The 26463-nt window shown below is 38.3% G+C and overlaps 1 protein-coding gene across 1 annotated transcript in view; it reads left to right on the forward strand.

Annotated features, from left to right (window-relative positions):
- Positions 1–4772: 4772 nt before the first annotated feature.
- The window catches only part of LOC118826106 (oxysterol-binding protein-related protein 1), a 63537-nt gene continuing 41846 nt past the window's right edge, over positions 4773–26463 (forward strand). Inside the window, 14 exon segments of the mRNA XM_036596994.1 lie at positions 4773–4946; positions 5149–5181; positions 5183–5224; positions 6395–6506; positions 6610–6695; positions 8403–8547; positions 9226–9293; positions 9396–9440; positions 9796–9869; positions 10402–10465; positions 10764–10868; positions 11994–12125; positions 13975–14053; positions 14288–14400. Coding sequence (XP_036452887.1) covers positions 4848–4946; positions 5149–5181; positions 5183–5224; positions 6395–6506; positions 6610–6695; positions 8403–8547; positions 9226–9293; positions 9396–9440; positions 9796–9869; positions 10402–10465; positions 10764–10868; positions 11994–12125; positions 13975–14053; positions 14288–14400 — 1197 coding nt within the window. The 5' untranslated portion in view covers positions 4773–4847.

Raw genomic sequence — 26463 nt, forward strand, 5'->3', positions numbered from 1 at the left:
TCCTGTATCTAAACAAAAATCGGGACACCCTACCCCTAGACGAGAACATGCAAAACGGAGGGCTAAAGGCTAAGTGGTGGAGCCATGGGGTGAAATGGGGTTGGGCCTAAGTATAATATCAAATCTATCAGTTTTGTCCACCTTTTACTTTTGTGCACCTATTGCCACTTTAACTCTTCCATTCTTCCAATCTTCCAAGACTCTACCAACTTCTAATAATTCTAAAACTACAACTTTGAATTGAAAAAAATGTCCCTTTGAACAACTGAAAGTGAGTCTTCTGAAAAGAATGTAAGCTGTAATAAAGGTAAAGCATGGACACACTAAATATTGGAGAATTCAATATTCTATTTAATTTGTGAAGATTCTGTGTAATTTCCCATTAAATATATGCTTTCTGCTACTATTTCTGACACTGAAAAATGAATATCTTGTACTTAATGGCCATTTTAATTGGAAACTAAATAAATAAATTATTGTCTCTGACTTTGCACGGTAATGAAATCATTTTCATGCTTATATCTATGTTTTTGTCTAAATCCCCCATTTTTCCTTCACAGTCTATTAATAAATCATTTCGTCCTCAGTACACTGTGTTTGTACACTGTGCTCCCTACTTCAGTAACGTAATCCATACTGCACTGCAGTCTCATCCGTCCTGGTCTAATGCACCTGATTCAGCTCAGGAGGATATTGATCAGAAGCTAATGATGAGACTTTGGTACAAGAAAACACAAAACTGTGCACTAGAACACAAAATACTGCACTCGAACACTTGACATTCAGCATCAAAGCTCAAAAACCTTCCTGACTCCCAAATATCATCAAGCATCAGTATCAGGCAGAGTCATGCAGAGATCACCTGATACTGGAATCCAGGTTTTATTCCTAACTTTACCCATAGCCCCCTTCCCACCTTTACCCATTGCCCCCTTACCTTCAAGCCATTCATCCAATGTCCCAAGCCAGCCTTCGCCTCTCACCTCCAGGAAAAAATAATTCACCTCATTTTGGCTGAAAATGGGACATTTCATGAATATGCAATGTTATTATAAACATGATGAACAAAAATTTTGCATAAAGACACTTTTGTGACTTGGGGGGTTAAGATTAATTACAGCATGATCTACATATCATTAATCTCAACCATTTTGCTGAAAGATTATTTGAATATTAAATTCATTACAATCCTCTGGGTTAAAGCAGGTTAAAGGGTATTTCCCATTATTGTTTATCAGTGTGAATCTGGTTCAAATTAAATGTTTTCATTTTTTATAATATAGTAGTGAGTGAACTCTGTTATGCTGCAAGATGTAAAAAAAGCATTGCAGTAGCATTTTATGTCTAGGTACAAGTCCATATATGATTCATTTGATTTACTCCCCACAACAACAGGACACCTGCCCTGCTTTTTGATTCTAAAAAGGCATCGACATTTGGCTGCTGGGGAGGCATAAATGGTAACACTGCTGCCTGTGTGGCAGAATGGGGTTAAATTCCCCTCCTTGCAAGAATACATACATTACTAATAAGAGTTCTTGGGCTAGACTCCTAACACTCCACTGTAAGTTGCTCTGGATAAGACTGTCTGCAAAATGTTGTAAACATTGAATACATTTGTATTTATTGGATATTGATGGTCTAACATAGGGGTGCCCAACCCTGCTCCTGGAGATCTACCACCCTGGAGAGTTCAGATCCAACACACCAGGCTCTATTATTCATGCCCCTGAAGGCCTTCATTTCCTGGACCTGGTGTGATAGAGTAAGTCAGGAGCTTACCTCTGTAGAGTGGTAGATCTCCAGGACCAGGATGGGCACCCTGGTCTAACCTGATTTGTGTCAGAATGGATAAAGGCAACTTTCTTTGATTAACTGTATAAAAACATTAAGGGGTCAAGGACAGCGTTTAACTTCTCAACTGGGGTAAAAGGCCCCCCGTCTTGGAGCAAAAGGTGCCAGGGTATTTGGAGTATTTAGCCCCCTTTCCTATGAGCTGGAATAGCATGCTTGGCACCATGGATCCCCTGTGAACTTTCTGCCAGAAAGACTCAGGAGGCAAGAGTGAACGAGGACAATGTTTTATATCCTCAACTGAGTTTTACAAGTTGGATGATAACAATTCAGTAGAAATTAAGGAGTCTTTGGCATAGGCCCCGCCCTGGGTCCAGGTCTTGGAGCATTGAGACCCTCACTGATCTAGCCAGATAGAGATGGCAGGGGGCAGAGCCTATGCCCGGACAACCAGACAGGGACCCAGCTGGTGGTGGTGGAGAGGAACGTCAAAATGTAGGCACCTGAAAGCTGCAGAATAGGTTCATAAGTTGTACACGGGCTGTACAGGCCCGTGATTGGTCAGGAGTAGTGAATGAATGATGTAGCATTACAGTCTTCCTGGCAGAACTTTCGCTAAAGCTTCATATAGCCAAGAGGGTGCATCATGATTAAAAAACATCATCAGAGACACCACATCTAAAACGCAGTTATGCCAGCTGGCATACCAGACAGTTCAGTAAATTCATAAAGAAATAAATAAACCAATATACCAAGTAATAAAATCACAAATATGTATAAGCACCATATTATATTTAGTGAAATATAATTGTTTCACCTCTAATTAACATGACTGTGTTCTGTAGCAACACATAAGAGTATTGAGCTTACTTGGCTCTTACAGTATGATTTATAATGACGTTTCTGACTGCATGGAACTGCTGTTGTTATTGGGGGGGGGTTGCAAACAATATTCTGATATATACTCTGTAATTAGTGAAAAGCTAATTGTTTAATAAACTGGAACACATTTGTCAAGCGATATGCAATTACATGCAAATGTTTGGGCACCCCTGGACAAATTACATGCTTTGCTGATTTTCTAAATCTAAATAAGTGAATACATCCTCTACAGAGAACACATTTACTGTTTATTTGCTGAATTTAACATACTGGGAGTAAATCAAAACGTAAAATGTGGCCTGTGCAAAGGTTATAGCACATTTTATATTTAATGTTTTATTTTTTCATGTTAAACTTTGCAAATAAATAGAATTTGTGCTCTAAAATTTGCAGAAAAAGGCCATATTTAAGTGTGTTCTCTGTAGAGGGTGTGTTCACTTACTTCCAATTAGAAAATCAACAGAATGACATTTAGCTTGGGATGTTTAAACTTTTGCACACAAGTGTATATGATTATTTTAATGCTCACCCTTAGAAACATAAATATAAAATGAAATAAAATCCTTTACCATTATGACCACCTCCTTGTTTCTACGCTCATTGTCCATTTTATCAGCTCCACTTACTATATAGGAGCACTTTGTAGTTCTACAGTTACAGACTGTAGTCCATCTGTTTCTCTGCATACTTTGTTAGCCTCTGTTACCCTGTTTCTCAGTGGTCAGGACCCCCATGGACCCCCACAGAGCAGGTACTATTTGGGTGGTGGATCATTCTCAGCACTGCAGTAACACTGACGTGGTGGTAGGGTGTTAGTGTGTGTTGCGCTGGTCTGAGTGGATCAGACACAGCAGTGCTGCTGGAGTTTTTAAACACCTCAGTGTCACTGCTGGACTGAGAATAGTCCACCAAACAAAATATCCAGCCAACAGCGTCCTGTGGGCAGCGCCCTGTGACCACTGATGAAGGACTAGAGGATGACCAGCACAAACTGCGCAGCAGCAGATGAGCTATCGTCTCTGACTTTACATCTACAAGGTGGACTGACAAGGTAGGAGTGTCTAATAGAGTGGACAGTGAGTGGACACAGTGTTTAAAAACTCCAGCAGCACTGCTGTGTCTGATCCACTTGTACCAGCACAACACACACTAACACACCACCACCATGTCAGTGTTACTGCAGTGCTAAGAATGATCCACCACCCAAATAGCACCTGCTCTGTGAGGGTCCATGGGGGTCCTGACCACTGAGGAACAGGGTAACAGGGGGCTAACAAAGTATGCAGAGAAACAGATGGACTACAGTCTGTAACTGTAGAACTACAAAGTGCACCTATATAGTAAGTGGAGCTGACAAAATGGACAATGAGCATAGAAACAAGGAGGTGGTCATGCCTGATCGGTGTATATATATATATATATATATATATATATATATATATATATATATATATATATATATATATATATATGTATACACACACACACATACACCGGTACATCTGAAAACGGTTTTCTCTGTTTGCTGGGATTGCTTTAGCTTCAGGGTAGCGTGTCCACTGCGAAGCACTGCAGGTGTCAGATATCTTTCTTTATTTAGAAACCTTCTTATGCTTCACAAAGTTCTGGACACACAGTGTCTTTACCCTTAGCTTAGCAAAGCTGTGATTACATATGAACTTCTGACCATCACTCTGACTGCTGCGCTCCATTAACTACTCCAGAACAGAACAATAACACCGTTTATCCGGTCACTTCACAAGGATCAGTCGGTGTAGGGCGTGTCCTCGGTCAGGGTGAGGATTAACATCCAGCACTCAGCACAGGCGAGGCTCTGGGTCAAGAGCTGAAGTTGAATAAAAGGCTACTGGAAACTGCAGGAGATAAAACTCCAGATGTAGAAAACAAAACATTTTTTCCCCACCTGTATTCCGACAAACCCCACCTCTACAAAACAAGGCTGGGAGATCTCACTCATGAGAATGAACTACTAGCCAATCAGAGCGCAGAAGGCGGGACAGGACTGTTAGCCAATCCCAGAGCAGGAAACAAGACACTACTAGAGATTGCAAGCTCGTGAAGTGAGACGCTGCTAGCCAATTATAGCTCAGGAAGACTGACAGGGAAACAAGTGCGAGTTTCTCACACTGTTGGGCTGTTTTGGGTTCTTGATGTTCCTGTTGGGTAAAAACAGCCCAAACGGCGGCTGGACAGCACTTCACCTGGCCAGTTACTTCGGCCAGAAAGAAGTTGCTGAGGGACTGCTGAAGGTAAGAGAGACGACAGGAAGAGTAAAGCAGTAAGAGTGACAGAGAAGTGCTTGTTTGTTTGGTGAGTTTGCGAAAAAAGCATGAAAAAAGGAAATGATACCTAGAAAAATGAGAAAAAAGTAACACAGACATCATCATCATTATTATTTTCATTATTGTTATTATTGTTGTTGTTGTGACTGTTCCTCTGTTTACTGTGCAGGCAGGTGTTGAGGTGAATGTGCAGAATGACCTGGGGCGACACTCCTCTCCACCTTGCAGCCCAGTCAGGAAGAAAGGTTTGTTTTTTTTGCATGTGCTACATTTAAAATTCGCTTTCCAAAAAAAGCTTCATTAAAAGAGTCCGCGCAGCGTGTTTTTATATGTTTATAGAGTCTGTGAATCTGCTCTTATATCTAAACCGGGGGTGCACAACTCCGGTCCTAGAGGGCCGCTGTCCACACAGTGTGGTGGTTTACCTGCTCAGACTCACCCACTAAACCTGGCAGGTAACAGCTGAGCTGGCTGGGGTTGTTCACCCCTGATCTGAACTACAGTGTTCAAACGTAGGTTTGTTTTCACAGCGTTTCACTTTATGTTTATAGTAAAGTGCACGTGTTACTAAACTAGTCACAGAATACGTTCGTGGAATATTTTCATGTTAATATTAAACGTATTAAACATTAGCAGAATATCTATCTATCTATCTATCTATCTATCTGTCTATCTCTACTTCAATCCCTCTCTGTCTTTCTGTCTCACTCCCTCCTTTCTCTTTCTCTTCTTTCTCACTATTCTTTCTCCCCTCTTTTCTGTCTGTCTGTCTGTGTCTATCTGTCTGTCTATCTGTCTATCTATCTCTACTTCAGTCCCCTCTCTTTCTTTCTGTCTCATTCTCTCCTTTCTCTTTCTCTTCTTTTTCACTATTCTTTGTCTTCTTTCTCTCTTTTCTATCTATCTGTCTGTCTCTCTGTCTATCTATCTGCCTGTCTGCCTGCCTGTCTGCCTGCCTGTCTGTCTGTCTTTCTGTTTGTCTCTACTTAAGTCCCCTCTCTGTCTTTCTGTCTGCATCTCTCCTTTCTGTTTTTCTCACTACTCTCTCCATCTACCTATTTCTCTCTCTACCTCAATCTATCAAGATCTACCTCAGTCTACCTCAAGATCTATCTATCTATGTGTCTGTCTGTCTGTCTGTCTGTCTGTCTGTCTGTCTGTCTATCTATCTGTCTCAACCTCTTTTCCCTCTTTCTGTCTGACTCTCTCCTTTCTCTTTTTCTCACTACTTTCTCTCTGTCTATTTCTCTACCTCAATCTCCCTCTCTGTTTTCTGTCTCACTCTCTGCTTTGTCTTTCTCTTGCTCACTATTTTCTCTCTCACTCTCTCTTTCTCTCTCTCTCTCTCTCTCTCTCTCTCTCCCTCTCTCTCTCTCTACCTTTTCCCCCCTTTTTCCCCCTTTTTCCACACCCAGGAGGTTGTTCTGCTGCTCCTGCGGTATGGTGCCTGTGCCACAGTAATCAACGGAGCTGCTCAGACCCCTAGGGCTGTCACAGAAGATGATGAAATCATTACTATGCTGGAAGGTGGGCACTTTACGGGGGTGGCTGCCTGGCCTAGATTGCATTCTGTACAGAAATGGTCCATCTTTAACATTGTTTTTTTCCTTATTTTTCATGCCTGCTCCAGCTGCAGAGAGAAGAGAGAGCAGGAAGATGGAGGAGAAACTTCTGGAAGCAGCGAGAGAGGGAGATTCCCCCACCATAGCTCAGCTGGTTAGTCCTACTCTTGTAATAGTGTGTTTATGAGAGCTGTAATGTGTGTCCACAAGTTTGTAGACATCTCCTTATCCAACGCTTATTCTGAAACCAAAGGTATCAAGAAATTTGCCCCACGCTGCTGCAGTAACAGTACTGGCCGACCATGATAATTTAGGCCATAACTGTCAAAAAAAAAACACCTAACAATAATGCGAATTTCTGCAAGCTCCCCTTTCAGATTTCTAATAATGTGTTACCATTAACCCCTTAAAATCCAGGCTTATTGCATACTAAGGCTTAACATTCAGTAACTACAGACTTCAACGTAAACTGGTTGAGCTATTATTGGGTTGTAGACGTCACCCGCGGGTCCTGGCCATTTAAGGGGTTAAACTAACACTGATGCAACATTTTTGGCTGTTCTAGATGAAACATGGATATTTGAAGCTTGTAACAGACATATTCACATATATTTTACCTTGTATCTGGCATTTCTTCTGCAGAGTCCTGGCAAAAAGGTACCGCTATTTTCCATTTCTGATCACTGACTGAAACCTGGTTAGACTGCAGCTCATATTCACAGTCAGTGACGTATCCAGGACTTCCAGAAGGTCTTGGGTTTTTTCCTCATGAAATTAGTCCCAACCACTGGAAATCAAAACATAATTGCTTGAATTTACTGTCAGTTCCTAATGATGTTAGTAGTTAAGCTAACATGTAAGGCTGTTTATCTCCTGAAGTCCTGACCAATAGGAGAGCTAGCTTGGCTGTAACTACCTAGTACTGTCCTGATTGGACAGTTTTTTGGGTTGTTTCAAGATCTTAACCCTTTTGTTTCCAACCAAAACCTAACAATGAAATAAGAGTATTCATACTATACTTGCAGACAATACAACAAGCATGACGTCTCAAAATAAAAATTAACAAAATGTATTTTTTTTAGTTCTCAGAAGTCATCAGGCCTTTTCTGAAGGCCCTGACGTCCCTATTGAGTAACAGCCTCCAGTCCTCTGTGAAGGCTTTACACTAGATCCTGAAACATTGCTATGAGGATTTGATTGCATGCAGCCCCAAAAGGACTAGTAAGGTCAGGTACAGATGTTGGATGATTGGTTCTGGGTCACTCCAACTCATTCCAAAGGTGTGTATGAAGCCCCCCAGCACTGGGCTGTGAAGCTTCATACCCCTCTTCACTGGCAAAAATAAAGGTTCTATGCAGGTACATTTTTTGTTCATTAGGGTACAAGCAATGTAAATGTTCCCCTCAAAGGTACAACAGTGGTTTTAAGGTCCAGTTGTGTACCTTAAATAAGTTTTTCCAGGTGAAAAGTATGTATTTGTACCTTTTCATCACCGAATGTTTCAAAACAGAACAATAAAATAAAAAGCCTGGAGACGAGACGGGGTGTGTGGAGTCAATACAACTTATGTTATGTTCCCTAACTAAAGGTGCTGAGATGTACCCTTGAGGGTACCACCCCAGTGACAAGAGGGGTCCTGCCCCAGTGACCGTTTCATACCTTTTTTTCTGAGAGTGTAGCCCATGTTTGGCATTGGTCATGGTGACCTCATGTGCGGTTGTGTGTGTGTCTTTGTCAGCACTGGGTGCAAATTAATGGAGCTGAATTCACAGAGTAGAAGGGCTGTCTGGGTCTGGACGCTTTTGGACATGTAGTGTATGGTCAGGTCTTGCGTTTCTCTTTCTGAATCTTTTTTTTTCAGTTCCTCAGGAACAGGCCGCCAGATATCCACTGCAAAGACGCTGAAGGCAACACACCATTACACATTGCAGCCTGCAGGGGGCATAGACAGTTCGTGGATGAGCTGCTTAAGAATGGAGCCAGTCCCACTGCCAAGAACAGGAGCGGTACAGTACTGTATCTCTGCCAAGTCTGAGCAATAATGAGACCCAACTGGTTTTATGGAATGAGACACAGCTGGTGGCTTTGCTTTGTTTATTGTAATCATGAGATATTTTCTCTCAATGAATGGACAATTTACATATGTACACAACATCTACAGTACACACAAATAATAAATCTGCTTGTAATTTACCTACTTAGCTCTAACTCTTATCTCTTTTTACCTGCATAAGCTATTTACAGTAGGCATTATATGTCAGTCACATTATGATACAGTCCTAACTCATGGTGTATGGCAGGGCTACCCAGAGTGAGGCCTGCTCACTGGAAAAACAAAACTGGAGGACATTTGTTTTTACCCACCTAGCTCCACCCGCCTCACCCAGTGAAAGAACAATCTTATTAGTTTCTTGTTTTCCTTTTAAAATTGCTTTTTGAAGTATGTAATGTAGTGTAATGTATATTAAATGTTTGAAAACTCAAACTGAAATTTACGTACCCTCTATTTGTGTACTGTGTTGTTTTCTGGTTGTCTGCCCACTACAAACAGCCCCCCCAAACACCCTGGGTTATGGCCTTAGTTTATTGGTGTCTATGTAGAAACACACCGAGAATTATTGTGGCATATATTTTGTATTAATAAGGATGGCATAACTTCAGATTAATCCCCTGCTGTATCCTAGGCCAGTCTGTGTTGGACCTTACAGAAGATGATGAGATAAGGATTCTACTAGAAACATGTAAAGAAAAGGTGGGCTTGTGTTTTGATATTGTATCTGGTTTTGACATGATTCAGCGCTACATTATCGATTTGACAAGCTTTGGAAATGCAGTCTGTTCTTCTCTTCCAAAGAGTGCAGCCAGCACGGCCAGAAAGTTTGAAGGACTGTTGTGGAAGGTGAGGACAGATGATGTTCTGTAATCCCGCTGTTTTTTAAATATGTCCATGACCATTTCTGTAACCCCCCTAAAGTAACTCTATACATACCCTGATAAATATTAGACACGTGCTGTTTTATGTAACCAAACATTAATTGCTCATAAGGTCTGTTAAAGCAGGCTTAGCGTGATCTTATTTGCAAAGGCCTTGCAATTGCAGCCAGCAGGTGGCGTCAAAGTGTTATGGTGCTGTTTTGAGACTGTTATTACAGACACAGAGTAATTTTAGTCTTAGGCTAATTTAAAGTCCTACTGAGGAGTCTCTATTTAAAATCATATTAAATACGTGTCTTTTTCTCTTTGCTGATTCTCAGAAGTCAAATTTCTTGGCCTGGGCCTCACACTGGGTTGTTCTGGAGAATGGGAACTTGAGCTGGTACTCAAAACAGTAAGTTTCTTAACTCTAGTGATTTCTTTATGGGAAAAGCACCTGAAAAGCCTATCTAGAGGCCAGTTTATGCTCTTGCATTGAATTGATGCCATACATAAAATTATGTAACTGAATTCTCTATATGAATTCATACCTATAATGTGAAAACTGTGAAGCTGTACAGGATGAGCATATTAATATTACATAATTTTACACAGTCACTGCAATTAAATTGCTTTTACATTTTTAAAAACATTGATTACCAACTTTTGAATTGTAGTGGACCCATCAATGGGGCTCTACTGTGATTGTCTTGTGTGAGAATATTTGTTCCTAATTGGCTTTGATGCTGTTCTGGGTGAATAAAGACATTTCCTCAGAGACAGTATTGTAGAAAGTATATCATGTTACGTTATGTTTATTACTATAATAACTATAATAGTTCAGTTATTGTCTATTCAGAACTCGTTTCATGTCTGATAGCAAGTTAAAGACATTTCAGTGCTGCTGTGCATCTGTATATGCTGTGTCGTGTTGGGTGTTGCTGCAGGTCTGATGCGGAGTGCAGCGATCGCAGACAGGGCTTTAAGCCTCTTATGAGGGCTCAGTGTGTGGTGAGTCGCAAAACACTGTGGTTCAGCAGTCTGTGGTCAAACATGGTATTGATCCATCAGCACTTGCGAGTCTTGTTTGAATGGGATTAAAAAAAAAACAGCTCTCCAGTATATTAAACACTGATGTGCAAGTTTAAATGGATATAGTAGATACACATGTATCAGACAACATTTAAAACATGTAAAACATTAACTTAATAATAATTTAATACATTAAATTTAATTATATAAAATATTATTAATTTTTGAAAAACACTAAAACGTTAATCATTCTGACATTTGTTTGTTTGGTTTACAGGTGAAAGCCTGGGATAAATACTTTTTCACACTCAGGTGTTGTGATGGCAGTGTTCATCACTTCAAAGTGTCCTTTAATTGTGGAGAACCGGAAGTCACCAGAAGAGTGAGTTGTAAATGAATGCATCATGACTGTGGATATACATGTCGGCAAATCTAAGAGTCAGTTCTTAATAACTACACACATTTAAAACATGGTTCTTCATGAGTTCTTTAGTAAAGAAATGGTTCTAAATAGAACCATGAACACTCAAAAAATGTTTGCATCATAAAAGCGTTCTTCAGATTGATGGAGAATGTGCTCTAGATGGTTCTACATAGAAACGTTTTGAAAAGCATTCTATATAGCACCAGAAAGAGTTCTGCTTTTGTTATGATATGAACTTGTAACAACAGACGAACCCTTTCTGGTGTTTTGGTGTTATTAGTTTGAACAGCCTTGCAAAGAAACCTTTAATTATGCAAAGGGTTCGTTGAGTGTCCACGGTTCTATATAGAACCATTTTCTTTACTAAAGAACCCTTAAAAGGGTTCTTTTATTGTTACAACCTTGACATCATAACAACAGTATAACCCCTTTTGGTGCCTTTTTTTAAAAAGGTTCTATATACAATTATGTCCATCAATCTGAAGAACTCTTTCACTGTGCAAAGAACCCTCTAATCATGCAAAGGGTTCTTTAAGTGTTTGTGGTTTTATATAGAACCATTTTCTTTACTAAAGAACCCTATATAGAACTGTTTACATTTCCTTTACTAAAGAATCCTTGATGAATGGTAAAGTAGGAACAAAAATCTGCAAAAACAATCCGCCTATTTAGTCTACAGCAGTTCAGCTCCTCACACTGAAGTTGTAAGGTGTGTTTTGGCCTTTACTGCTTTTTGAATGAGGCTCAATGCAGGGCAGCCAATCTGATCACAGCTAATTTGCATGTATCAGTTTTAAAGGCATAGTAACAAATACAGCCTCTTTGATATTAAAAGACACAACTGTTTTTGGTAGCCACACAAACGTCATTGTACAAGAAAATATGGGACACTGGGTAATAGGATCAAAATTCTGGTATTGTGGCAACTCTTTCACATATAACATATGTGATGATTGTAATGGGACATGTCTAAATTTTTTCAGTAGTCTTGAATTGACCTGTATGAATTTGACCTGTACCAATACTGTAGTAGTGGACTAACCATCAAATGTTGATGCTCACCTGTGCCCTCCATATGGATAGAAATGGCTGGACGCCATAGAGGAGCACTCAGCATACAGCGCTCGCTGTGGCAGGCCGGAAAACACCGGTGCAGAGGAAGAGCACGCAGCTGAAGAGGACACGGCTCTGGGAGACTTGTCAGACTGCCTGCAGGTACCTTAAGCTTCTTCCTGCTCAGTCCCTCCATGTGGTATGAGGCTTTACCCTAAACACATGCTACATATGCCGGTATGAAATGTCATGAACTGCAGTGGTCTGTCTGTTGCTATAGTGCCTATCGCAAACCTGCATTGTAAAATGTGAAATTCTTAGAGTGATCTGAACTAAGGATACTTTACTGTAGAGTACTGTTTATACAGCTACCCAACACCTTCATAAGCTTGGCATGACAACTGACAAAACCCTACATAAATGTTTATAAATGATTATTCCAATAGGCATCATCTGTCATAAGGCTACTTTAGCTAACTGATGAAAATTGTCAAATGTAACCTTTATAGCAAATGACACCTATTGAAATAAGCATTTATAAAGGTTTACATAGGGTTTTGTCAGTTGTCATGACAAACTTATGTAGGTGTCATGTAGCCTCATGAACAGCACCCTACAATAAAGTATAACCAAACTGTTACACAAGTCAACCATCAAAGCAACAATAAGTCTAATCAGATCAGCTTGGAAAGAGTCAATGTTTGCCAGTTGTTGCCGTTTTGAAGCAGGTTCAGTTAGATTTATTTTTATTTTGGCGTTATAAACATTATAAATGCGTTATAAACAATCTTACCATTTTTGTATACTGTTACTTTCAAAAGTCACCAAGAAATTGTCACATTTTTAGGAGTCCTTGCATAATGAGGTCACTGTTCAATAGGATGCTCTTTTTATAGCATTTTACATTAGAATTTTTGAGAACTCTACATTTTTAAATGAGACCTGGCTGAGAACTATACCTGGATAGTAATAAGCACCTTACAGCACATGAGGCCTTGATGCTGTTCCTTCTAGGCAGACAACTTTAGTAGAGGTTGTTTCATGAATGGTATTGTGCTTTGGGGTCTCAGAAAATCCATTTTAAGTGATGTGTACCGGTTTTCTCTGAGGTGCTTCATCTATTTTAGGTTTAGCATTGAGTTGAATCAGCCAAATTGAGTTCATTTCAAAATTATCTGGCTAAAATCTACACCTATAAGAAAAAGTGCAGTGCCATTAATGCATACGTTTAGCCTAATTATTATTATTATTATTATTATTATTATTATTAAAAAAAAGTGTTCTATATAACACCAAGAAGCATTCTGCCAGCATGAGCTTGTTACAACAGAAGAACTCTTTTTGGTGCTATAAAGAACCCTTTTCAAGAAGGTTCTCTATAGAACCATCTACAACACATTCTCCACCAGTTTGAACAATCTTTTCATGATGCAAAGAACCCTTTAATCATGCAGTGGGTTCTTTGAGTGTTCATGGTTCTATATAGAACCATTTTCTTTACTAAAGAACCCTTAAGGAACCATCTTTTTAAGAGTGTATACCATAAAGCGTTATTCTATTGTTACAAGCTTGACAAAAGAGCAAAGGTGAGTAAAGTAGATTAGTCCATGGTGAAGCATAACAAAGAGAAGGAAACAAAACCAAAACTAAACACAAAGGAAGACAGATGAAACAACTAACAAACCTACAAAAAATTGACAGAACCTAAACAACAAATGGTCAGATCAGCATCAAAAAGCAGTGCAAGATAAAGAGACAGAGCAAACAGTGGGGTGTAAATACACTGAGGGGAAACAGAAACACCTGAGATTAATAAGGGGACGGGGCTACAAACAACAGACAGGTGAAACAGATGACAAGAAGGCAGGACAGGGGAGGAGACAAAACAACAACATAAGCACATGGCCTATGTAAACAAAAATGCATGGAACAAGAAAACGAGCTGAAACAGAAAGACAAGGACAGGGCAAGATAGGGTGTTACATGTAAATGAGCTGTGTTCTCCTCATAGGCAGCTGAAAGCTACCAGCAGAAGTTGGAGTCTCAGGTGGCTGTCTTCGTCTCTATGGTGAAGAATGAGGATAACAACAGTAAGAACCTCCTCTATTGCAACTTGTTCTCACCTGTTGTATTACAAAACAGCACCAAAACAGCATGTTTAATGGCTCTAACGTGCCCATAGGCACCAGCTTCAGGAGGGCAGTAGAGATTTTAAGCTTACAGGGATGCTACAGCAACCAGAAAAACATTTGTGGGTTGTGGTTTTCCCGCTATGTTGGGCTAGCTTGAAATTTTGGTGTGTTTTGTTTGTCTGTGTGTTTAAGAGAGAGAAATGGCAGGTCCTGAGCTCCTGAAGGCCAGAGAGATATGTAAGCTATGCAGTGAGACGAGCTCTGCACTGAGACACTGCCTGGATCTGCTCTCCAGACGTGAAGAGGTATCACACTTCTCTATTTAACATCATCTCTGAAAATCACACTCACTCATCAGACTCAACACTGAATCTAAAACCTCTATGTCTGCAGTTTGACTGTCATTCCAGCAGATATTGTATAAGGCAAATTAGCCTAGTTTATTAAAACATATAAAGACTGGTTTTGCGAAAGCATCTTAGTGGGCTCTCAGCTCGATTGCAATTATTAAACTTAACTCAATGACACTGAAGATATGAGAAAAAATTAGTTAAATTGAATTTAACAGACAAAGTTAAAATCTATGAAAACTCAATATCTTTGCCTGATAAGGACTGTGTGGGTGTTTCAGGCCAAATGGTGATGGCAGTACGTAGCCATGGCAACATAAATAACTCTACAGCAGCAGAGGTTTTTCCCACCTTTTTAAGCTTTTATTTTCTGGCAGGAGTCAGATTTTGAATTTGTCTGCAATATCGGATTACACAAGTAAAGCTTGACTGGGAGTAACTTTGATAGTGGATATTAATGGCTAATGCAAGTGGGAATTTGAGATGTTAAAGTGTAAAACCGTTACCATGTGGCTTTGAAAGGTGACTGTTTATTTAAACAATGTGAGCGGTTACTGATTAAGTTAGACTAGTCAACAAACTCTGCAGAAAGAACTTAGTAAATGTTAATTGTCAAATGTCAATTTACTTCATCTCAATCAGAAATCACTTGTGTGAATTGTGACACCGATCTTTCCTAGTTGATCAGGCACTAAAGAGAATGTGTGGGGCTCTGAACTGGATCCGCTGATGAAAACCTGCCCTAATTGGTTTGATGGATCACTTGACTTGAGAATCTTTCAATGCAATTCAAATCCAACCGAGGAAACACGAAAGGGCAAAAATCTCTCAATTGAAACGGCCAGTATTGTTCCTTATTTGGCACTCAATTGTATATTCATGCAGGATCCTGTAGCTAATAGCATAAATTAACTTAACAAAAGAAGATGATAAATAACAAAATAAAATCTTTATGCTTTTTTCTTAATTTCATAACAAAGTTTAAGATAGAAATTCTTACTCTCCAAACATTCTCTTTAAATGTCTGCCTTACCTTTTTTCTTCGATTCCAAGAACAAATCTGTATATATTTTCGTAATCTTAGTAATTAATGAAAAAGGAAGGATTATTCATAACTGTTATGGCATATCTAATATAACTGTTATCTGACAGCTCTTCTGCAACTTTTTTTTGACAATCATCCTGTGACCCCCAAAATATCTTGTGTAATCAAAAAAAATAGGGGGGCATGTCCTCTCCATCCTGTCCTGAATTTGTACCAGTGCTGATCTTAAACCAAAAAATTGTTTAAAATGTGTTTTGTGTTGTCTACTATGCTCTGTAAATGGATATCAGTAGGCTGCACAATTAATAACCTGACTACTTTAGAAAATAAGTCCTTTTTAGAGAATATTTGAGAATTAATATGTCCAGTACAGTTTTCCTCAGTTCTATATATTGCGTTCTTCTAAATTGTGTTCTGCACTTTTGTCATCTATAGTTGCTGGTTCTTTTTTTGGGAGTCAGGTGAACAGGAAAGCTTTGGTTAAAATACTTTAACAAGCCCAGTATGAGACAGTTTATTAAGGTACATCAAAGGTGATGACTACTGATAGTTCCCATTACTTCTGTAAGAGCTCTGAACTGTCAAGAGTTTGTAAAATCCTTCCTAACAAAGCTCATTCTCAGACGTCATCGGCAACACTGTGTTGTTTGTATCTAGGACTGGTGGCAACAGAGAGACTCTAACAGTGAACTCCATTAATATCTCCAATCTTAGTGCTTCTATTACTTATGACTTTTTATTTTTGGCCTGTTTCTTCTTGCATTGCCTTGCAGGTCACTGTGCAGTTGTGAGTGGGTAATTCACTGGACCTTCTCAGACCACTTTCAAAACAAAGTTTTTCACCTCAAAAAATTAAAAATTTTAAATACAATGTGAATGTCACCAAATCTGAACATCACCAAAAAAACATCAGAGGTGATACATCTATTTTATGATTAAAGTAATAGATAATATTTGTTTATTATGTGATAATAAGTACATTAATACTGGCAAGTATAATAATACTTAGATTTTCTATTAATTAATGTCTTTTTCCAAAAACTGACTGACATGTCTGGGAAATTGTGTGGTAGTGATGCCACCATGCTGATGCTGACTCATTACATACACACACACACAAATAAAAAAAAAAACCCAATCTAATCTAACAGTTTGATTGCAATTTGTAAGTATTAAAAATGTATATAAATTGTGATTTTAAGTATGGAGCTTAGTCAATAGCACATAAAAGGAGACGAATACAAGCCAGAATACAAATAGATAAAAATAAGAATAATTATATAAAATAAGACAACAATACAATATAAAACACACCAACCAGATAGAAACCTGGGCTTAGAAAGCAAGCACATACACGAACACTGACCACTAATCAACCTTATCCGTTTAAAAAGTGCACAACACTGGGACAACAACTGTTACATAATCTTTTTGTTCTAAACTTCATAGACCTACAGTCTTAGGCACTTGAGAAAATTATATTTAATGAGCTATTTATTTAGGCAGTAAATGTTTATGCAAAGAAACAACATTAAAATAAATACAAATAATAATAACACAATATATAGTGATTTTGTCTGTCAGTGTGTTCACTTAACCATTTCATCAAGCGTGCTGGTACAGAGAGCACACTGGGAGCGTCTGGGGAGAAATCTGAAACTACACCCCTGTTCTTCTAACCAGCCTCGTGATTAAAAACAAGAAATTCTTGTTACTTTAACAAATGTTTGTTTATATTTAGTCTGTTGTTATATGGTGTTTTCAACTAAAACACACTAACTATGGCAAAGTAGTTTTAAATAGTTTGCTTGGGTGCTTAAGACTTTCACACAGGACTGTATATCATTTCCACAAGTATTACAGGAACAAAGACTTCATTTAAAGGGTGATTTTTGAATTCCTGTAATATTTAGTATTAGTAAAAATACCGTGTCATTATACACAGATTAAGGGCCAGATGTACATACAAATGCAGGCCCAGTGCAAAATGTGCCCTCACAATGCATCTGAAATTAATTTAGTTTACTGCAGACTGCACATAGGACCACCTACTGACTGCACATTCATACAGGTGGGCAAAATGACAATATATATATATGACAGTCATCATCAAGATAGACATTCATTACCATGATAAGTAGAGCTTCAAGTCAGTTCTCAGAGTGGAATTCAGAACAGTGCTGAAAATGTCCCAGTAACGAGTTGTCCCCTGAGCTTCTCCTGTGCCTGTAGCTGATCTCTCAGGCTGTCTGCTACTCCCTCAGGGAGGATTTCACTGTACAGGAGCAATCAACTGCACAACAACACCACAGCTGTCAGCTGTGTGTGTGCTGACTCTGCACTCAGACCAACGAATTACCAAGCACATACTCATATACCCACACTCATATACACTCATATACTCGTTCACATATACAGTACTCATATACTCACTCACATATAGTCATATTCTCACTCACATATAGTCATATACTCACTAATATAGTCATATACTCACTCACATATAGTCATATACTCACTAATATAGTCATATACTCACTCACATATAGTCATATACTCACTAATATAGTCATATACTCACTCACATATAGTCATATACTCACTAATATAGTCATATACTCACTAATATAGTCATATACTCACTCACATATAGTCATATACTCGCTAATATAGTCATATACTCACTCACATATAGTCATATAGTCACTCACATATAGTCACATACTCATATACTCACATATAATCATATACCCACTAATATAGTCATATGCTCACTCACATATAGTCACATACTTATATACTTACTCACATAGTCATATACTCACTAATATAGTCATATACTCACGTATATACTCATGCTCACTCATATACTCATGCTGACTCGTATACTCATATGCTCACTCGTACACTCATGCTCACTCGTATACTCATATACTCATATACTCACTCGTATACTCGTACTCACTCATATACTCATATACTCACTCGTATACTCATACTCACTCATATACTCATATATTCACTCGTATACTCATGCTCACTTGTATACTCATACTCACTCATACTCATACTTACTCATATACTTATAAGCACTCTCGTATACTCATGCTCACTCATATGCTCACTTATATACTCATGCTCACTCATGTACTAATATACTAACTCATACTCATATGCTCACTCATATACTCATATGCTCACTCATACTGTCTTATATACTCATACTCACTCATGTACTCATGCACATATACTCACTCATGTACTTATATGCTCACTCATATACTCACTTATATACTCATATACTTACTCATGTACTCATACTCACTCATATACTCATGCTCATATACTCAATCATGTAATCATATGCTCACTCATATACTCATACTCATGCTCACTCATGTACTCATATACTCACTCATATACTCATGCTCACTCATATACTCACTCATACTCATATACTCACTCATATACTCATTCTCACTCATAAACTCATATGCTCACTCGTACTCATATACTCACTCATATACTCATACTCACTCATATACTCCTATACTCACTTGTACTCATATACTCAATCATGTAATCATATACTCACTCATATACTCATATACCCACTCATATACTCATATACTCACTCATACTCATATACTCACTCATATACTCATATACCCACTCATATACTCATATACTCACTCATACTCATATACTCACTCATATACTCATATACCCACTCATATACTCATATACTCACTCATACTCATATACTCACTCATAAACTCATATACTCACTTATATACTCATGCTCACTCACATACTCATACTCATTCTTACTCATATACTCATATTCTCACTCATATACTTATAGACTCACTCATATACTCACTCATATACTCATACTCACTCATATACTCATATACCCACTCATATACTCATATACTCAATCATACTCATATACTCACTCATATACTCATGCTCACTCATATACTCATACTCATGCTCACTCATATACTCGTATTCTCACTCATATACTCATATGCTCACTCATATACTCATTCTCACTCATAAACTCATATGCTCACTCGTACTCATATACTCACTCATATACTCATACTCACTCATATACTCCTATACTCACTTGTACTCATATACTCAATCATGTAATCATATACTCACTCATATACTCATATACCCACTCATATACTCATATACTCACTCATACTCATATACTCACTCATATACTCATACTCACTCATATACTCATATACCCACTCATATACTCATATACTCAATCATACTCATATACTCACTCATATACTCATGCTCACTCATATACTCATACTCATGCTCACTCATATACTCGTATTCTCACTCATATACTCATATGCTCACTCATATACTCATGCTCACTCATACTCATACTCATTCTCACTCATATACTCATTCTCACTCATACTCATAGGCTCACTCATACTCACTCATAAACTCATATACTCACTTATATACTCATGCTCACTCACATACTCATACTCATTCTTACTCATATACTCATATTCTCACTCATATACTTATAGACTCACTCATATACTCACTCATATACTCATACTCACTCATATACTCATATACCCACTCATATACTCATATACTCAATCATACTCATATACTCACTCATATACTCATGCTCACTCATATACTCATACTCATGCTCACTCATATACTCATATACTCACTCATATACTCATATACTCACTCATATACTCATTCTCACTCATAAACTCATATGCTCACTCGTACTCATATACTCACTCATATACTCATACTCACTCATATACTCATATACTCAATCATGTAATCATATACTCACTCATATACTCATACTCACTCATATACTCCTATACTCAATCATGTAATCATATACTCACTCATATACTCATATACCCACTCATATACTCATATACTCACTCATACTCATATACTCACTCATATACTCATACTCACTCATATACTCAATCATACTCATATACTCACTCATATACTCATACACTCAGGCTCTGACTCCATACATTCTTATTCTTAACTGCTTTCATTGAGTGAACTGGACTGTGCTTTCTCTCTGTATTCCTCTCTCTTCTTTCTTTATCTCTCGTTCTCCCTCTCTCATCTCTCTCTTGCTATCTCTTGCTATTTCCTTCCTATTATCTCTCACTTTTTACTTTTCCCACTCTCTATATATTCCTCACTTCTCTCACTCTCTCCACTCTCCTCCTCCCTCTCTCCCCCCACTCTCTCCATCTCTCTTTCCATTCATACTCACTGTCCCTCTTGTCTTTCTCTCTATCTCTCTCCTCCATTTAAACTCTTTCTACACTCTTTCCCTCCCTCATCCTCTTGTTCTCTCTCCATTTCCCTCTCTCCTCTCTCATTTTCTCTTCCACTCATACTCACTCTCCCCTCTCTCCCCTGCCCTCTCTCTCTCTCCCTCTCTCTCTTCCACTCATGCTCTCTTTACCCTCTCTTTTCCTCCCTCTCTAAACCTCTTACTTTCTCACTCTATTTCTCGCTCTCTCTCTGTCTGTCTGCTCTTTCTCTCCTCTCTCTCCCTCACTCTCTTCATTCATAGTCACTGTCTCATTTCTCTTTCTCTCATCCACTCATACTCTATCCACCCTCTCTCCTCCTACCTCCTTCCCTCTCTCTCTTCCTCACCCTCTTTTTCTCTGCTCACTCTCCCATCTCTCCCCCCTCCCTCTCTCTCTCTCTCTCTCTCTCTCTCTCTCACTCTCTCTCTCTCCCTCACTCACCCAGCCCCTCTCTCTTACACATACACACGCTCAGGCATTAAGCGGTCTAAGTCAAGCTTCAGAGACAACAACACAGAAGGAGAAAAAGGTGACCGCCCCCGCCTCTATCAGAAACAGGTACAGTCGGAGAAATTCTCATTGTTCTGTCCACTCGTCCTCGGCTGGCTCTGTTGGTGCGTCCGATTCCAGTTTTGTCTGATGTCTTTGGCTCTAGTAGCTGTTTTCATTGATAAAACGGAGTCACTCCCTCTCGCCTTGCCTGTCCCAGTTTCAGCTCTGGGCTTTGGGTTTTGTTTGAAAGGGGAATTGCGCGGCTTGCTTCGGCACGTGGTGGTCACGAAAGGCAAATCCGTTTTGAATTAGATGTTAACGGGAAAAAAAACAGGGTCCAGAATGTAAACACTGAATTTATATTTGAGTCAGTGACTGCATTGATGCCAGCGTCGCGTGTCAGGCTCATGTGTCAAGGTCACTGTCTGAGAAACTGAAGAATTTCATTTCACCAGCTGTAAATCCACAAACGTCCGAAGTTGTCATCACCGTATCGTCTTTGAGAGTGAGTGAAACCCCTGTGAGACTAACGTGGTGTAAAAGTAGATTGTGTTTTTCAAGACACTCTCCCTGAGAGTGGCTTTTTTCCCCTCAGCCCGCTGTTCATGCTTCAAAGCATTTGTTCTCCAGAGTCTACAGATTAGTTTGTGTATTTGGGGCAGCTGTGAGCACGCTTCAGAACAGAACAGAGCAAAATGAATGCTCCGCAGTAGAACACAGCATTACTTACAGTGTTGCATTGTGCAGTTGCAATGTCTGTTATTATTGTTCTTATAGAGGAAGCTAATTAGATGATTTGTAACAGAATACAGCAAAATGTATGACGTGCACTGTCTGCCTTAAACAATCTTTGTTATAGCTGTCAATGCGAGTGGTAATCTGATGATATGAGTTACACTGCCAACCAAATATAGAAATTAGGGGTGCATCAGAATTATCCAGAAATTAAATCAGCCGCTTTTTTTGCTCCAAACAAGCTATTTATTTACTATTATTTTTATTTTGGCTTGTCTCCATTGTCATTTTATGAGGTAAACCGGGTGAGTCAGATAAGAGCAGTCGCACTGTATGTGAATTCTGCTGCTACACCTGCACAAAAATGTCATAGCATGATTATACATGATTCACTGCGCTAAATAGCCAGTTGCCTCTTACTCTCAATGAAGCACTTTATTTGATTTCATGCTATTTAAATAGGCAACTCATTTTTCATTGTAGAATTTAAGCCCTGATTTAACCCCTGAAACTTCTATTACACACTTCTGTAACTTAGAAGTAACTTATAACTTATAACTTAGAATAACTCAGCCAGTTTGCATTATAGCCCATGTACCGAATACTAACACTGAACAAGAGGTTAAAATGCCAGTTTGGCCCATTAAAGAGAAAATTATTAGTGCAAATAATTAATGCAATTTAACATTTATGATCCAAATCACTGCTGTCGGACCAAAACCTTGTATCTCCATTTTTGTTGTTTTTCAGTTTTTGACATAATTTGAAAATGCCTACAAAATAAATGGCCCAAAATGGCTTGAAAAATGTCTGGTTCCATTGACTTACATTAAAAGTAAAGTATGTTTTTTCCTTCTCCTGTAAAGTCACCATTTTGAAGATACGAGGTTTTGGTCCAACAGCAGCGAAATTCAAAGAACTGGCCAATATGCGAATAAAAGTAGAGGTAGGACATATGATGATATATATATATATATATATATATATATATATATATATATATATATCATTATAAACTATATCACATGATATCACAGTATGCTTTTCTGAGCATGTTGTGGATATCACCAATACTTAAGGAACACTGGTCAACTGCATGTTTCATTACAAATAGAGCGTAATTAATCCTGTTTAATAGATTCAGAGCAGTGCAGCATGTGAAACATAATAAAACACAATAAAAACACTGTATTCATATTTTTGACAGTGTTATTTAAATGTGCTTGTTTTTTGTCTGCTCCAGCTTATCAAACGTCTGAAATATTATATGTATTGTGTATAGAGTCTTAAGGTTTGTGATGTTATGTACTAATGTGTTCCATGTGTTCATTTATCCCACTCAGTGTGAGCTTTTGGAAATAAATAAATAAATAAATAAATAAATGTATGTCTATGAAAATAGCTGAAAAAATGGCCATCATCCAATTTGGCTGTAAAGAAATTAGAATCTGAATAAATATTCATGATCGATGCACCTCTACTTGATATGGCTTTATAAAGTACACACTCAAAAGAAGGTTTATCAAGGGTTCTTTAGTAAAGGCAAATGGTTCTATATAGAGCCATAAATGCTCAAAGAACCATTTGCATAATTAAAAGGTTCTTTGCGTGGTGGAATCGTTCTTTCAGATTGATGGAGAATGTGCTGTAGATGGTTCTATATAGAACCTTTTTGAAAAGGGTTCTATATAGCACCAAAAAGTGTTCTTCTATTGTAACAGACTTGACATTGTAACAATGTAAGAACCCTTTTTGGTGCTGTATACAACCTTTTTCAAAAAGGTTCTATATAGAACCATCTACAGCACATTCTCCATCAATCTGAAGAACACTTTAACAATGCAAAGAACGCTTTAATCATGCAAAGGGCTCTTTGAGCATTCATAGTTCTGTATAAAACCATTTTCGTTACTAAAGAACCCTTGAGGAACCATCTTTTTTTAAGAGTGTATACCAAAAAGGGTTCTTCTGTTATTACAAGCTTGACAAAAGTACAGTGCAGTTAAATGCATGCATTTTGGCCTGTGACAACCTTATTATTTGTATTTCCAGGCTATAGGTTGTTTAAAACTGTGTATACAAAAAAAACATTTGTTATCATTATTATTAGTTATTATTATTATTATTATTATTATTATTATTATTATTATAGCATGAACCCTTGAAGAACCATCATTTTTAAGAGAGTATATAAGCTTTTAAGCATGAAGTGTTTCTATACAGAACTCATGGTTCTATGTACAACCATTTCCTTTACTAAAGAACCCTTGAAGAACCATAAGGGAGGGTGCATTACTGTACTATACAGTTTTTCAGTCATTTATGATGGTTCTCATAGAAATACTGTAGAATCTAATATTATTAGCAAAAACATCAATCAACTCTTATGATTCCCATTTTTTTTATTCTGCACATTCTGTTTGTGTAACATTGTTCTGCACATTCAGTCCCAATATGAGCACTGCTGGAGAATAAGAATGCATGTGTCTAATGGCTTAGTGCTAGGATCAAACGATTAAAGGAAACTGCCTGTACAAGTATAGCGAGCTGCTAAGACCAGCGAGATCCCCTACAGCACAATGAATGGATTATAACACATTACACATCTGTGGGCCACAGGGTTGCTCCATAATTACATTAACCCTAATCCTCAAAGTGTCCTCTCCTGTTCAAGATTTGCTTACTGGGTTAAGATAGTAGTCTACTGCCCTTCCTGTAGCTTCCCCGGCTCGATTTGCATATGTAGATGTGTGCGTGTGTACTTTTGTGACATTTCTGTTCATAAGGATTAGTTTGAGGCAGCGTTTTGCAGCAATTATCTAGCGTGTCAGTTGGTTGTCAGCTGTGGCCGTTTGCCCCTGACCCCATTCATTAGCTGCAGGGTCATTCATGCTCTGGTGTGACTAATAGGAGATGAGATGCGAGCTTGAGAGATCATGTGAGTTATATTCCACAATAGCAACCGGAACGTTCATAGTACACATTGATTAATAAGGGTTTAGCTATGTACGTATTGTCAGTTCAATATGATTCTCAATTCTGAGGTGAAGATTTGATTTGAGATCCTTAACATTAAGCCTAGGCAACAAAAATAATAAGCACAACATTTTCTTTAAAATAAAATACATGATCAATTATAGTGATATCAGTTTTGTTGATTTTGTTAGTGAAAGTAAGTTAAGACAGCAGTTCTTAACTTTTTTCACAGTCTGACTCTTTTTTGGCACTAAAAATATTTCACAACCCCCTCTTTGCCAAATCCTCCCCCACACACACACAGCAGTATACGCATTAAAGAAATTACAGAAAAAGATCAATCACATAGTAAGTCTACTCAATTACTGGGCCTGCACTCCTCAGCTAGCACTTGGCCACGAACCACAAATCTTTATCCTGGTGCTGAAAAAACGCTTAAAGTGCAGCAGTCAATCAAGACCTTTCCTCAGTAACAAGCTCACCCAGGAGAAATTCATAATCAATATCAGCCTGTCATCCATGGCCTGTTGGTAGAACCATTCAGCTGAGCTTGTATGAACTCATCAAAATTATTTTCTCTGTGTTTGATAAAGTATATGTCTTATAGCATCTTTCTTGAGAGCCCCCCGGGACCACGTCTCACCCCTTGAGTTAACACATCCTCCACAGAAAACAAACTTAAATATTGCGTTTTTCTGCAAATTTTAGTGCACATTTTCAAACTTTTGCAGGTGTGGGTTCATGCTTGTTTCTTCTTTCTCAAAATAGCCATTACAGCCTATAAAGCATCATCATTAGGTTACTTGTCAATCATTGCCAATAACATCAATTTAACATCCAGACCTAGAAACACTAAGAGGAACCAAGACTCAATAGGAATGCATTTATTATACTGTATCATGTTCAGGAAATGCTTGGCATGTTAGTTTTGTCTTATGTTGTCTACAGCATGAGTAATTTTGCTAAGGACTCTTATTTTGAAGGGCAGGGATAGTAGCTTGCTGTGTTTATGCCTGTAGATTATGAAGAACTGGGTAGTTGAGAGCTGGAAGTGAGAGTGTGCAGACGAGAGCTTAGTGTAGAGCTGGCTGCTGGCTAAGCCCTGCTTATTGTACGGCATGGCTGTGGCCGACTACAACCTTTAATAAAGCACAGTGACGTGCATAAGCTGTGTGTCTCCTTTAATAGCAGTAAACACTACAATACAGAGCTCTAATGATATATTACACAGATCAGTTGGCTTAGATATTTAACAAAGTAAGTACCAAAGATCACAATTCCTAGGTTTCGTAAGTTCTCTCTTTACTCTGATTGGATGGGCCCAGATGCCTAATTTTGATCATTGGCTGTGTTTACATGCAAAGATTTTTGCCAACCTGATTGAATACATTCTTAAAAAATAGATTAAGACAG

Source organism: Colossoma macropomum, unplaced genomic scaffold, assembly GCF_904425465.1.
Source record: "Colossoma macropomum unplaced genomic scaffold, Colossoma_macropomum, whole genome shotgun sequence".
Lineage (NCBI taxonomy): Eukaryota > Metazoa > Chordata > Actinopteri > Characiformes > Serrasalmidae > Colossoma > Colossoma macropomum.